Source organism: Macrotis lagotis, chromosome 4, assembly GCF_037893015.1.
Source record: "Macrotis lagotis isolate mMagLag1 chromosome 4, bilby.v1.9.chrom.fasta, whole genome shotgun sequence".
Lineage (NCBI taxonomy): Eukaryota > Metazoa > Chordata > Mammalia > Peramelemorphia > Peramelidae > Macrotis > Macrotis lagotis.
In genome coordinates, this window is record NC_133661.1 from 164,885,667 (window position 1) to 164,901,560 (window position 15,894).

Consider the following 15,894-nt stretch of genomic DNA (forward strand, 5'->3'; position numbering starts at 1 on the left):
TTTCCCAGTTTTCTCAGTAGTTTTTATCAAATAGTGAGTTTTTATTCCAGAAGCTAGAGTCTTTGGGTTCATCAAACAGTAGCTTACAATACAGTGGCACCTCCATATTTGTCAACTTCCTAACTTGTCAAACTTGTTACCAGTTGCATTTTGACAGGAAAAAATGCTTTAACACTCCATGCTTGCTTGAAACTTGTTGCACTTGTTAGAATTTGTATGAATCATGATGCTACCCCAGAAAGAGAAAATGCCACTGGGTGCCCCTCTCTCTTGATGAAATAGAGGCCAGTTAGTATCTTGGTAGCTCAGGAACAGTGCAGAACCCCAGGCCAACCCAACTTGCTCATTGTTTAGGCCTTGATTAGACAGAGTGAATGTAAATAACAATTGTTTCTGTTTTGTCCAGAAACTCTGAAGGTCTCCACTCTGCCAGATTGAGTTTTTTTTTTGACTATGAAAAAAAAAGGTATTCTTTACTTCATTTCTTATTTCTCTGCTTTAATCACTGAGAAGCCCTGGGATCTTGCCTTCTTTTTCCTTGATAATTTCTTCAAATATATGATATTAAGGCTCTTTTTTTTGATCATGACTTTAGATATTCTAATAGTTCTTAAATTATCTTTCCTTAATCTATTTTCCAGTTCAATTGTTTTTTAATGAGAAATTTTACATTTTCTTCTATTTTGATTTTTTGATCATTTCTTCATGTTTCATGGAGAAATTAACTTCTACTCCCCAATACTAATTTCCAAGATATTATTTTTAGTGAGTTTTTGTACCGTTTCCCCCCATTTGTTTTGTTCTTCTTTTTAAGGAATTATTTTCTTTAGTGAATTTTTGTGCCTCCTTTTCCATTTTTTCCAATTTTACTTTTTTCTTTTTTTAAGAAAGATTTTATTTATTTTGAGTTTTATAATTTTTCCCCTATTCTTGCTTCCCTCCCCCCACCCCTGACAGAAGGCAGTCTGTTAGTCTTTACATTGTTTCCATGGTATACACTGATCTAAGTTGAATGTGATGAGAGCGAAATCATATCCTTTAAGGAAGAAAACTAAAGTATAAGAGATAGCAAAATTACATAATAAGATAACAGGCTTTTCCCCCCTAAATTGAAGGTAATAGTCTTTGGTCTTTGTTCAAACTCCACAATTCTTCCTCTGGATACAGATGGTACTCTCCTTCACAGATAGCCTGAAATTATCCCTGATTGTTGCACTGATGGAATGAGCAAGTCCATCAAAGTTGATCATCACCCCCATATTGCTGATAGGGTGTACAACGTTTTTCTGGTTCTGCTCATCTCACTCAACATCAATTCATGCAAATTCCTCCATGCTTCCCTGAATTCCCATCCCTCCTGGTTTCTAATAAAAACAATAGTGTTCCTCACATACATGTACCACAGTTTGTTAAGCCATTCCCCAACTGAAGGACATTCACTTGATTTCCAATTCTTTTCCACCACAAACAAGGCTGCTGTGAATATTTTTGTACAAGTGATGCTTTTACCCTTTTTCATCACCTCTTCAGGGTATAGACCCAGTAGTAGTATTGCTGGATCAAAGGGTATGCGCATTTTTGTTACCCTTTGGGCGTAATTCCAAATTGCTCTCCAGAAAGGGTAGATGAGTTCACAGTTCCACCAACAACGTATTACTGTCCCAGATTTCCCACATCCCTTCCAATATTGATCATTGTCCTTTCTGGTCATATTGGCCCATCTGAGAGCTATGAGATGGTACCTCAGAAATGCTTTAATTTGCATTTCTCTAATAAGTAACAATTTAGAGCAATTTTTTCATAGGACTATGGATCGCTTTGATTTCCTGAATTGTAAATTGCCTTTGCATATCCTTTGACTATTTGTCAACTGGGGAATGACTTGTGTTTTTGAAAATTTGACTCAGTTCCCTGTATATTTTAGAAATGAGTCCTTTGTCAGAAATACTAGTTGTAAAAATTTTTTCCCAATTTCCCAATTTCCCAATTTTTTCCAAATGTAGTAACATTTCTTTTGATCTTAGTTATAGTGCTTTTTTCTGCGCAAAAGCTTTTTAATTTAATGTAATCAAAACTATCTAGTTTGTTTTTAATGATGTTCTCCATCTCTTCCTTGGTAATAAACTGCTTCCCTTTCCATAGATCTGACAGGTAAACTACACCTTGATCTTCTAGTTTGCTTATAATATTTTTTTATGTCTAAATCCTGTATCCATTTTGATCTTATGATATAGGGTGTGAGGTATTGGTCTAATCTAAATTTCTTCCATACTAACTTCCAATTTTCTCAACAGTTTTTTTTATTAAAGAAAGAGTTTTTATCTCAATAGCCTGACTCTTTGGATTTATCAATAGATTATTATAATCTATAATCTAATCCACTGATCTACCACTGTATTTCTTAGCCAATACCAGACAATTTTGATGACTGATGCTTTATAATATAATTTTAGATCTGGTAAGGCTAAGCCACCTTCTTTTGTACTTTTTTTCTTTTGAATCCCTGGAAATTCTTGACTTTTTATTTCTCCATATGAGTTTACTTACAACTTTTTCTAACTCATTAAAGTAATTTTTGGTCAATTTTACTTTTTAAGGAATTTTTTTTCAGTGTTTTTTTTTGTATATGTTTTTCCATGGGTTTTTTTGTTCATCCTTTACCAAACTCTTGATTTTTTTCATGATTCTCATGAAATACTCTCATTTCTTTTCCCAGTTTTTCTTCTAGGAGTTCTTTTTTGGGGGCCTGAGACAAATTCACATTTTTCTTTGATGCTTTGCATGTAGTCATTTTAACATTGTCCTCTTGCAAGTTTTGTGACTTGCTCCTTTTCCTTATCATCATAGTACCTTTCCAATTTTTTTTGCTCATTTTTCCAACCTCTTTTATGACTTTTCACTTTATGTTAATGTTGGGCTCTGTTCCTGTAGTACAGAGGGTACTGCCCCAATTTCTTGTGCTGGGGCTTGAAGCCTAGCTGCTGGCCTACACTGTGGGTGGGACTATGCTCTTGGCTTATATTGGGGTGGGTGGGAACTTGTTGCTAGCTTGTACCAGGGTAGGGCCTTGCTTGAACTAGGGGCAGGGTCTCAGTAGTGACTTGCAGTAGGGGTGATGCCTATCTGGTGCTTGCCCATGGTTGCGGTCTTGCTGCTGAAGTCTCACTACTGGGGTGAGGTCTAGCTGCTGGTTTGCACCTGGTTAGGGCCTCACTTTTGGCTTGCCCTGGGGTACAGGGCATTGCTGCTCTCTTACTCAGGCACCATCTATGAGAAACCAAGCTCTCCTCCCACTGCAGTGATACTTTCCTGCTAGCCCTCCTGGTTAACTTGCTCCTTGGGTTTTTGCTGTCCTGGGCTAAAAATTTGTTTCACTGCTAAAATCGATTTTGATGCATTTTTTTCAAAGGTATTTAGAGGGTAATTTGGGAGGGCTCAGGCAAGTTCCTGCCTCACTCTACCATCTTGGCTCCTGTTTCATTATTCTTAGAATTAGGGGAAGCATTCATTTATAATGTCTTAAAATATGATAGCCAGTTTTAGGGGGTTCATGAATTTCAGATAACCCAATATTTCTTAGCTGCTCTTCCTTGTTCTGTTTTCCAGGTCAGTATTCCTTGGATTGTCTTCTTTTTCCCAATTTTCATTTTAATACTTCTTCATGTTTCACTGTCATGTTCTGTCTGGCCCATTTTAATTTTCAGGGCATTTAGTTTTTGAGAGAGAAGGAAAGGCCTATCATACATTCTAATATATTGATCTCCTGCCATTCTTTCGTTTAGGGCTATTCAATTTAGGTACTCTTATAGTACTTGTGGCCCTTCTCTTCTCTGAAACTTTACCTGGAGTTGTAGTTTCACTATTCTTTTCAGATTTTATTCCCTTGTTTTCTGTCAAATCAAGCTACTTCCTAATGGTATTCAGATTTTGCCTTGGCTTACTAAATCTCCCCAGGCTCAGTCTCTAGGTTAGTGGGTCTATTCTTGGCTCAGTCTGTAATTTAATGGTATGGGCAGGGTCTGCTTGGTGACTGTCTCTTGCCATAGGGCTCCAAGACCCTCTCTCCTCTTGAAGCTCTCTACCTGAGGTCCTTTTCTGCTGCTGCTGGGTTAAGTGACTATACCAACAGACCTAGGGTTGCTGCAAGCTCCAGAGATACTCAAGTTGGTCCTTGCATAATGGCCTTTCCTCTGCCAGAGAAGGTAATACTTGTAACCCCCAATGGTTAATCTGCTCCTTGGGATCTTGCTGTCTTGACTTTTGAGTATCTAGACTGAACTTTGCCTGGGCTTTTTTCCTGCTGCTGGGCTCATGTCACCCTTTGTGTTTTGTCCTCCACCTATCCAGAGTCTATCTCAAGATCTTGTCTGGGGACCTTTTGGGGATTCCTGGGTAGAGAAGTCAACATATGATTTATTTTTTTGATAAATATTTCTGCAACTTATTGGGGATATTTATATGTGGATCTGGGCTATCTTCTCATTATCCTGCCCTAATAAACTGATTGACATGACTTCTAAGTCTCAGTTACTTTATAAAATGATCCAAATGATATTTAGCTAACTGAATTATTGTGAGGATCAAATGAGATAGAGGGAGAATGCTTTGTAAACATTATTTACTTCACTTGTTTATATTGCTGTTTTAATACTCCTAAATCTTGATCTGGGTAACTCCAGTCTCTTCTATGAAAACTCTATCTACTGCTGTCTGTTGGATATCCCCACCTGATTTTTGCGTAGCCTTCAAACCCAGCATGTCCAATGATGAATTCAATTTCTCCCCAAAAGTTTGTTCCCACCAACTTTTTTTTTTTGATGTGATATTTTTTCATTCTTGAAGACCACATCATCAGGGAGATGATGCCATGAGAAGCACATGAATTGGATTTGAGTGAGGCGCTGCTGTGCTAAGTCATCAGACCTACTTTCTTTTCCAGAGTCATCTGGGTCCAGGGGTCCAGAATATGAATCAGGATGACTGGAGATGGCACTGGATATAAGGCAATCAGGCTTAAGTGACTTGCTCAAGGTCATATAGCTAGTAAATATCAAGTGTCTGAGGCTGAATTTGGATTCCTCTCTACTGAGGTGCAATGGATAGATCACTGACCCTGGAATCAGGAGGATCTGAGTTCAAATCTGGTATCAGACACTTTAATTACCCGTGTGACCATGGGAAAATCACTTAACCCCATTCCCTTGTAAAAACACATACAAAAATGTCATCTTAGACATTTCCATGATAAATCAGCTTTTTTCTTGGGCCGATGTTCCCCCACTTCTTTAAGTTTTAATCTGTTAAAGCTACCAAATTTGCATATCTTGGGTTTATTCCACATCTCCTTATCAGAGAGATGATATAGTCTAGTGTATATGTAGAGATGGCCTTGAAGTTGAAAGACCAGGTCCAAGTCCTACAACTGCTAAACATTGACTTTGTGGCCCTGGTCACTAAAGTTGTGTGTCCCATGGGAAACTCAGCATAACTATAAATTTATTGCTGACTTCTATGAATAGAGTATTTTCTATACAATTAAAATCACAAATCCCAATCCCTTATCTCCTATACTTGGGTCTTGGTCTCTTTAAAATGTAAACTTCATGAGAGTAGGGATTGCTTCATCAGCATTGGAACAGGGGCTTGGAACAAAGTAGATACTTAATGTTTATTATAAATTCTTGATTGAACATTGGATTCCAACAATCTCTTCAGGTGTGCTTCAGATTTCTTGTGGACTTGTCTGAATCTCTTCATTATTGCTTTCTTTCCCAATGTTTATGAGGTTCCTAAGATTTTGAGAATCCCCATTTTAAGTGGGGTCATTACTAAAGATGAATCTGAAAGGGTTGGGATATTATGTGGTGGAGTGGAAAGATTATTGTAACTGACTGAGAAGAACCAAATTTTTTTCCCTGCCATTTTCTCTGTATCTTTGTTATCATTGTTCAGTTGTGTTCAAATTGTGACCTCATTTGGGATTTTCTTGGTAAAGAAATTGGAGTAGTTTGCCATTTTCTTCACTAAGCTCATTTTACAGATGAGGAAACTGAGGCAAACATGGTTAGGTGATTTGCCCAGGGTCACACAGATATTAAGGATCTGAGGCCAGATTTGAAATCAGGATGCTGAGTTTTCCTGACTCCAGGCCTGGAGTCTGTGCAAACCATTTAAATTTGCTAAACTTCAGGTTCCTCATTTGTAAAATGGGAGGTTGACTTTAAAAGAGATGCCTTATTTAAAATAAATTAAGGGAAAGAATAGGGAGCTGGGATTATTTTGCCAGAAGACTGAAGGGAGCCCTGAGAGCAAGTCTTCACATATTTGAAGAGTTCTTGTGAGAGCCTGGTGACCATCCCACTATAGCAGACTACTAGGAAATGAGCACCAAAAAGGATTTAGAAGGGATTTTAGCAACTGTCCTTGGTAAGGATCACATTGAAACTTGACTTGAAAGTAGTGAAATCACAGCAGCAGGTCTACCATTCTCTTTTCTCTTTTTCTTGCATTAAAGATTTTATTTATTTTAAGTTTTACAATTTTTCCCTTAATCTTACTTCCCTCCCCCCACCCCCACAGAAGGCAATTTGTCAGTCTTTACATTGTTTCCATGTTATACACTGATCCAAATTGAGTGTGATGAGAGAAAAATCATATCCTTAAGGAAGAAACATAAAGTATAAGAGATAATAAGATCAAACTATAAGATATCAGGTTTTTTTCCCCTAAATTAAAGGAAATAGTCCTTGGACTTTGTTCAAACTCCATGGTTCTTTATCTGAATACAGATGGTATTCTCCATTGCAGACATTCCCAAAATTGTCCCTGATTGTTGCACTGATGAAATGAGTGAGTCCATCAAGGTTGATCATCGCCCCCATGTTGCTGTTAGGGTGTACAGTGTTTTTCTGGTTCTGCTCATCTCACTCAGCATCAGTACATGCAAATCCCTCCAGGCTTCCCTGAATTCCCATCACTCCTGGTTTCTAATAGAACATGTTCTATGTTCCATGACATACATATACCACAGTTTGCTAAGCCATTCCCCAATTGAAAGAGATTTACTTGATTTCCAATTTTTTGCCACCACAAACAGAGCTGCTATACCATTCTCTTTTCTGGGAGTCTGAAAAGAGGGCAGATTCTCTTATGCCTTAAAGAACTGATTTGTTAATCTAATAAGAGAGTAGTAGATAGAGAGCTAGGGAAAACAGATTCATTTCCATTTAAGACACTAATTGTATGCCTCTGAGGATATTACTTCAACTTTTCTCTCTGACCCTCAAATCTTTATCTGTAAAACTGGAAGTTTGAACTTCACCATCTAGAACCTACCTTTATGATCTTATGATATCTCTTAGTGACTCCCATTCCGAGGATTAAGAAACTTGCTATTTTGGCCAAAGCAGTAAAATGATCATAAATAACAAACTCTCTGAGTTGGAAAGAACTTCTGAAATCAACTAGTCCAATACCTGAAGAAGAATTCCTTCTTTAATATTTTTCACAAATCCAGTCTTTGTTGAAAGACCTTAAATAAAGGGGAACCCATTAATCATGAAAGTAACCTATTCCTCTTTTGAACCTTTTATTATTAAAGTTTTTCTTACATAAAGCAAAATCTTCCTGAACGTATCATCTCTTATTCCATTGGCAAAACAAGACCTCCAGGCCATTTCCCCAATACTTGAATACTGCTTCCTCCTTGAATGCATATATTCCTTTCTCCAGACTATATGTCCTCATTCCTTCAATCAGTTTCCATGTTTCAGGATTTTCAGGGGTCTTATTCTCTTTGGAATATTGTACAGTTTCCCATTCTTTTATTAAAATGTGGTACTCAGAATATATGCTTTAGAATCTGATTACAGCAAAGCATAATGAAACTATCACTTCCCATGGTTTGGATTCTGTGCATCTCAATATAGTATAGGATCTTGGTAGTTTTTTCACCTGCCACTTCACATGAATGATTGTCAGGTCAACTTCCCCTTAGACATGTGCAGTTAGAGAGTTAGGCATTTGAATCAAAGTTAGGAATTTATATTTATCATTGTTAAATTTAATCTCATTAGAGTTAGTAGTCTAGTGGTCTGCTCTATCTAAAATGTAAAAAAGCACAAAAAGACTACAATATGCCAAGTAGTTCTTGGCTGATGGTTGGCAAATATCTTAGAACTAAAGGATTTAGAGAAAGTGAAATATTATGCATCTTGAAGATCCTGTTACATTTTAGGCAAAATAATCAATTCTTGTCCTCTAAAGAGGTATCAGACAAGTGAATACTGGGCTGCAAAATTCCCTGAACTGCTTTAAAATGCATTTGAGAAATGTTTAACCAAAATAAATAAAAACATAATAAAACATAGATGATATCAATATGTGGGGTTTATAAAGACAGTAGATGGTCTGTAGGAATTCATATTCTATTTAAAGGGAATTAATCCAATTATCAAATATTTCTGCTTTCAAAAAATTTTGTTTGGATCTCCAAAATTTATGCAGCCCCCATGATAATATCAATGTCATGATCTTCTTTCTTAGGTAAAAAATCACCACTTCTTTTTTTCTATATTAAGTGGTATGCAAAACAAACTAGTTATCAAATATTTACAAGACAAAAATGCAAATTATTGGTACATCTAGGTGGACAGAGCACCGACCCTGGAATCAGGGGGACCTGAGTTCAAATCCAACCTTAGACACTTAATAATTGCCTAGCTGTGTGAACTTGGGCAAGTCACTTAAAAACGCCCATTGTCTTAAATAAACAAAAAATAAAAATAAAAAAACAAAAAAAAAAATAAAGAGGTCAATGCATTACATTTAGCCATCTTGAAAAGCAGATCAGGAATGACCAAATAATCCATTCCACAATATAGCTGCTGATTGCTCAGTTGGCTTATTAAAATCCAGTGGCTCTGGGTGGATAATACCCTAGAGTTCCCTCAACAGATACAGACTTTCATAGGAAGCCAATACATTGGAAGTAGAAAAGAGAGGTGGAAGATAGTAATTTTTTGCAGCAAATCAAAGTCTTGATTCCTATTCAGTCCTCCTCTGATTTATTAAAGACATGGAGGCATGTCCAGTGCTTTTTTTATGTCTGATCTAAAGGACCATGAACATATTTTATATTTTCTTTTGAAAGTCATTTTCAGTTGTTTTTGGGTTTTTTTTTTCCAAAACCATTTTTAGGATGCATGACTCACCACTGAGTACATTATAACAGCAGAGTTGACAAGTGGCTAGAACCTTAATTAAGTACATAAGCTTCCAGTCACAAATAAGTTAACTAAGACAGCTGTACATTTTTGAATATACACCTTGGTACTCAGAAAATAATATTTGGGATCATACAATAAAAGGCCATGGTGCTTGATGGCACTAAATGAAAATATTTCTTTATAGATAATGCAATTGGGATAAAAGCAGCTGAGCATGTCAGTAATCAAGTGTCCTACGGCAAAGGACTAACATCATAAGGATGAAAGCAAAAGCGAAGGGGCAAAATTCTGCTCTGTTGAGAAGATTCCATCTTAAGTACTATTCTAGAGGAATAACCAACCTGCAGAGTCAAAGGTTTCAGCCTTCATCTCAATTTCTTGCTTAATTTTACAGCTTTTCAGTAGATGATCTATTCCCTGGGACCCAATACAAATGAGTGAATTCTTTCCTAGTTTTCAGTCTTACAACTTCATCAATTTTGTACTTTTAGTTGATAAACACAGTTATAGACCCCTGGTTGCATTCAATTGCATGGGACATGTTATTACATTATCACACTCAGTTCGTTTTTCTCCCCTATTTGTTCTGGTTTTGAATGGTGGATTTCAATGCCATAGATATAGATGAAGCCTCCTATGGCGCCACCAAGCAAAGGCCCCACAACTGGGATCCACCAGAAATAGCTTCCAGCCCTGAAATACAAATAAGAAATTCATATTACAATTTATGTTTAGTTTGGATGACTCATTTTTCTCTGACTTTCTACCCATCTTTTTAGATTTTCTACCCATCAAAAGTTGAATTATGGACCTCTACTGTGTATGCATTCAATTCTTTTTTTTTTTTTCATTTCTTCATTTGGGGTAGAGAATAGGTAATAGGAGATAAGCCCTAAAGGAAATAATGAAGCAGGGATTTCCCAGACTGTCAGGACCCTGCTGACTTGACTTCTAATCAATCTAACTCACATGATTTATTGTATGAACAGCAAACAAACAATAGGACCCATAAGAACTAAGCTCATACCTATAGTTAATGCTGAGGAGCCTTATTCATTCAGGGGAACCAACCAAACCTGAAACAGCAGAAGCTGAAAGGGAACACTGCCAGGATCCTTGGAAGATCCATGGGTTTCTTAACATCAAATTAGAAATATGTGAAGTGCAAGCTTTTTGAGGACTGTACTACTACTGTTAAGTTTGGGGTATGTAAATCAAATTAATGAATTAAAAAAATTTAAATATAATTAATATATTTTTATATAATATAAACTATTATTAAGCACTCGTTAGGTACAAAGTACATAGTAAATCACTGTTTAATTTTGAGATAGCCAACTTTCTGATACAATTTTCCCTGTGTGTATCTTTCATACCAGTATTCCTAAGAGTTTACAGATAATTTGGGATATTACAATATGCTTGATTACATTTTAAGGCAGCTGAATTTGGTAGTGATTTCTCACCACATTCACTAGAGCTAGGAAGCCAGATCAAATATTTATTAAGCTCTAACAAAGTGCTAGGTAGTGTTTAACCATCAGGAATACATATATAATAACAATAATAGTAATAATGACTAGCCCCTGTTCTGAAGCAGTGTATTTCCTGATTGTGGAAGGGAACTCATAAAAGGGGACTGAAAAGAGGAGTAAGATGGATAAGAGCTTTGTATTGGAAATTAGGACAAACTAGATTCTAGTACCCAACTCCTTTACTAATTAGCTAAATGATCTGGGGTAAATGGAATAGAATCTTTGTGTGCTCCACATAGGCAAAGTTGAAAAATTACTCCCTAACCCATTACATTGGAAAATCATGTCCCATGCATATATATTTCTGTCTAATGGAGACTTGAGCCCAGAATATACAGAAACTTAATTTAGCACCATATAAATATATACTACAGAGAGTGGAATTTTTCTGATTAAATATATGTATTCTATTATAATCTAGATAATTAGTAGATAATAAAACTCCTTAGATTATGATCTATTCTTTTTTTATTTCAATAACCTATCATTAACCTTGGTGTCTTATATCTACTTATTGATTTAAATCATACTTGTTGAATTGAATCATACAACAATCAACAACCATATTGTTTCTGTTGATATCAACAAAAATTAATAATAAAAATATTAATGGCAAATGTTAATTTGAATTTTTTTGTAAAAAAACCTCAAACTTTATGTTGTGTACTGAGTGATTTCCTACCTAATTTACTCTTTCCCCCTAGTCTTGGCTCCATGGTTGGGTTGTCTAACCTCTCTGGGCCTCTTTTTTGTTTTTAAAATGAATTGAAGTAGATCAAGATTCTATCAGAGTCTAAATCCTAGATTTAGGTTTTTTGGAAGGGATCCTGATATTAGATGCAGTAACCACCAGATGTCACTATTATTGCACAGTAAAGTTAAAAAAAATTTTCTTCAAATTTGCTGTGCTCTCTGAGGCAGGCGAAGATCTCATTGTATCATCCATCTCTCTTCGACCCAAAGCCTGAGGCTTATTTTGGGCCTGAGGAAATAAGTTATAGTTATGAATGAAGGAATAATTGGAAAATCACAAGGGCATAGCCGCTCCAAACTGGGGGAACAAGAAAGATATGACTGAATGGAAGTTGCCAGGATGGTAAAGGATCCAAACTGGTCCCTGGAACAAGTTTATGGCCTTATGAAAATCATTGCCTTCTACCAAACTTACTGCCAATTAGTGCCTCAGAAGGGAGAGATTACCCCATGTAAGAGAGGAAAAGGTTCAATGAAAGCTTAACTCTACACAAATGCATCTGGAGAAATCTACATCCTTCAAGCTTCCAGTTCAAAATGACCAGTCAGGGAGTATGGAACTTTGATAAGCTACTCTCTGCCCTGTGATAAGTGGTCACTGTGCTTCATGCATTGTTCCTATTCATTCTCTTGTTCCTTCTTGTCACATGGAGAGTGTTTTGTTGAAGGCCTTCTGATTGATCCTTGTTCTGGGTACAAACTTTGATCAGAGGCCAACCTAGCTCATACTGCTTAGAAAGATTAAATCAATAATATGTACAATAATATCTGCATGTGTATGCCCATGTAAGAATTTAGGAAGTCAAGTTCTTTCGTTTCCACAGAAAACATGAAGCCAGAGCTTGCCTTGGTGCTTTTTTGACCATCCCTCAATCTCAGAACAAGAGTTTGTTGGGTGAATAAGGTACTCTCTTGAAACTAGTTGTGTTTGGCTAAAGAGAAAGGCTGGGGGTAGGGGTGGGGGGAGATGGTTTGGAACTTGGGAAGTAGATGAGACATAGCCTCATGGGAGTGAGGGAGCCTGTAGTGAATTGACAAACAGCTCAATATCCCCTTGGGTCCTTCTGAGAAGAGGATGAAGAACATTATTAACTAACATTTCTATAATTCTTTAAAGATTGCAAAGAAGTCCTGTGAAGACTTATCTTATTTTGAGTTGTCACAAATATTCTCTTATGGTAATGTCATCCTCAATTTACTTAGGAGGGAATTGAATCAACTTTCCCATGTCCACCCAACTGATGGAGGTGAAGTTCAGCATTGTGGGGAAGGACTACCAAATCTCTGAATTTTGCCCATTAGGGGAGGGGATAAAGAGGGAGAATAAACATTTATAGCACCTATGTTTGCCAAACGTAATAATAATAATAGCTAACATTTTTATAATGCATACTTTATGCTAGAAATTGAGTTAATAATAATGATAATAATAAATATTTAGTCATTTATCATAGGAAGTTCTATTTCAAATTTAGTATAAGTGTAAGGGATTATCTCTGTGTGGGATACACCATTCTCTACTTATTTCTCAGCAACAGATTTTTTTTCTCAACTTAAAAATCAATCTTGTGAGAGGGAGTATGGTATAGAAGATAAAGAACTGATTTCAGAGTGAGGAAGACCTGGGTTCAAATCCTCCTTTTGATATACTGTGTGACCCAGGGCAAGTACTTAACCTTTCAGGTTACTGGGCATCTAAGATTTTAAGTAGCAGAACAATTACTAAGCTAGGAGGTTTCTTCATTGGATGTTGTCTACCAATACCAAAAAACAAAACAACATACCCTTTCTGTGAGATGATAAACACACACACACACACACACACACACACACATGTATAGTTCTTCCTAAATGCTATTTCCCTTAATATTCCCTTATCACCAGTCAAGGGAATTCCATCAAACTCACTTACCTGAAAACTTCAAACCCCCAACCTGCCAGAGCTGTGAAAAGTCGGGGACTCAGATCTCTTGCAGGGTTCATAGCACAACCACTGTTCATTCCCATCGAGCAGGTAAGGAGGAGGATCAGCAGGCCAACGACGATGGGTTCTAGACCCTTGGGGACCCTCCAGTTTTTTTCATCAAAAATGGCAAAGATAACCATGAGAAGGAATGAGGTAGACATCACCTGGAAAGGGAAAAGCAAGCATCAGTGAGCTAAATCTATGTCCTTCCCAGTGAACTCAAGGCTAAGAAATTGTGAACTACTAAGAGTGGAAAATGCTTCCTCTCTAAGAGGTTCCATTGGTCTAAAGACTGGGATTTTCAATCCCCAAAGATAGGGATTGTTTATGTGTCTCTAATGATTGTTCTTCCTTACTCCCAAACTAGAGAAGCTCAGTGGACCTCTCACAGTCATCTCAATAATCACTGACCTCTGCAACTGGGCCTTGAAAAAACAATTTCTGAATGAGGGAAAAGAACTTAGTATGATCTTTTTTTTGGACACTGGGGGATGAATTTCACTAGAAGGACTAAAATCAACTTAATTTGATCAGAAAGCCAGAAAAATACCCTGAATGCCAAGCCCTCTGGTTAGCCTTCTTTGATATCAGAAATCAATGACATCCTAAATGATTTCTGAAGATAAAAATTGGGAGTCAAAGAATCAACTCCCTGAAAGAGACAATTAATGAATTCTTATTAAGTTCACCTTCTATGTTTTAGGCACTGGTAATCAGTGCTATCTAATTGTGTCCCGGTTCTAGGCACTAAGAATATAAAGACAGGGTGGCTAGGTGGCACAGTGGATAGAGCACAGGCCCAGAGTCAGTAGTACCTGGGTTCAAATCTGGCCTCAGACACAATAATTACCTAGCCGTGTGGCCTTGGGAAAGCCACTTAACCCCATTTACCTTGAAAAAATCTAAAAAACAAACAAAAAAAGAATATAAAGACAAAAATTAAGTGGTCCCTGTCCTTAAAGAGTTTACATTCTTATTAGGGAAAATGTGCACATGTAAGATCAAGACTACAACTTGGCTTTTTTTTTTTGGCTAAAATACCAAGTATGCCTGAGGTCTCTGTACAAACATTTTTTGGGTTAGCCATTTAATGTTACCTTCAATACTTCCTGTCATTGGGAAAGGTCAAAGAATCGAAATTTCTGAGGCCAAATATAAAACAAGAAAGGACCATAGTGTGCTTCTATGTCATATCCCTGGAGGGTATTGTTTTCTGTTGAGGAGAGGAAATAATCCCAAACCATATGGAAGGATTCAGAAATGAATAGATTCTTTCCCTTTTTGTGATGTCCCAATGACTCTGGCTAACACAACGGTGGTTGTTGGGTCAAATCCTGAGAAAGAAAAATGAAATCCTGGCCAACTTGGTAAATGAAAATAGACCTTATCATCTTCTACCTTAGATGAAAACATATCAGATAGGTTTCCTATTTCCTTTAAAGGGAAAATCCTTATAAGAAGATTTATAAAGAAGCAACCAATCATCCTCTGATCCCTTCTTGTGAAGAAGTGAAGGGGTGGAGTCCTTTGGCAAATAGAACCATTCTTCAAGGATTATTGTATCTTTAACTTTTCCCCAGTACCAATATATGCTCCTATTCCTTAATGACTACAATCTTTCCTTTTAATCCTAGAAGCAAAACATTTCTTGTACAGAAAGCTACTAGTTTATACAGGCCCATAGACAGATTTATCTCTGGCTGAAGATGACAAAGTTTTCTGCTGACTGACTCCATGTTACCAAAAATTCTATCTCCCATTGTGCACCCTCAACTTTCCTTTGAATATATGAAATCATTGCTCTCCTAATCACCTTGAAGTATCTTTTCCCTATCTTAGATCAGCTTAAAGTCCATCTTTTCCCAGGGACTCTCCTCCATCTTGTCCTACTCTATCCTCCAATATACTTTGGTAATGTATTATACTTGTATGCAAATATTTCTGTTAAATGTTTGCTTTGTTCCTCTATGATAGTCTGAAATCCTTAAGAACAGGTACCATAAATTATCCAATATACTATAGTCTGCCAAAGAACTGATTATGAAATTAATAACATAGCTTAGCAAATATTGAGTGGTTGAGTTTTTTGTATTTACTGGTTCTTGAGGAGAAAACAATTAACAACTTTATTGAAAAATGCTGTGTTATCCCTACCTAAATATGGCCATCAATTCAATTATACTTTGAAACTAATATAAAATAGGAGGAATTTAAGGGAAATTTCTTGACTAGGAGGATCATGGGAAACCAGAATAGAAGTTAGAGGATCTCTTACTCTAGGGATCTTTAAAGTAGGATAATCATTGAACTTTCTTGGGACGACTTGTGAACTAGCCTAGAGCCTAGAGAAAGGGATATTTTTTTAAACTTCTGCTATTTATACCTAATAGCTTGGGGTTCCTTCCTATGGAAG

General features: G+C 36.7%; 1 protein-coding gene across 1 annotated transcript in view; it reads right to left on the reverse strand.

Annotated features, from left to right (window-relative positions):
• Positions 1-9,583: 9,583 nt before the first annotated feature.
• Positions 9,584-15,894, reverse strand: part of LOC141521730 (aquaporin-9-like) — a 55,000-nt gene continuing 48,689 nt past the window's right edge. Inside the window, exons 5-6 of the mRNA XM_074234576.1 lie at positions 13,428-13,645; positions 9,584-9,920 (exon numbers count right to left, since the gene is read on the reverse strand). Of these exons, the coding sequence (XP_074090677.1) occupies positions 9,773-9,920; positions 13,428-13,645 (366 nt within the window). The 3' untranslated portion in view covers positions 9,584-9,772. The remainder of the gene's footprint in view (positions 9,921-13,427; positions 13,646-15,894) is intronic.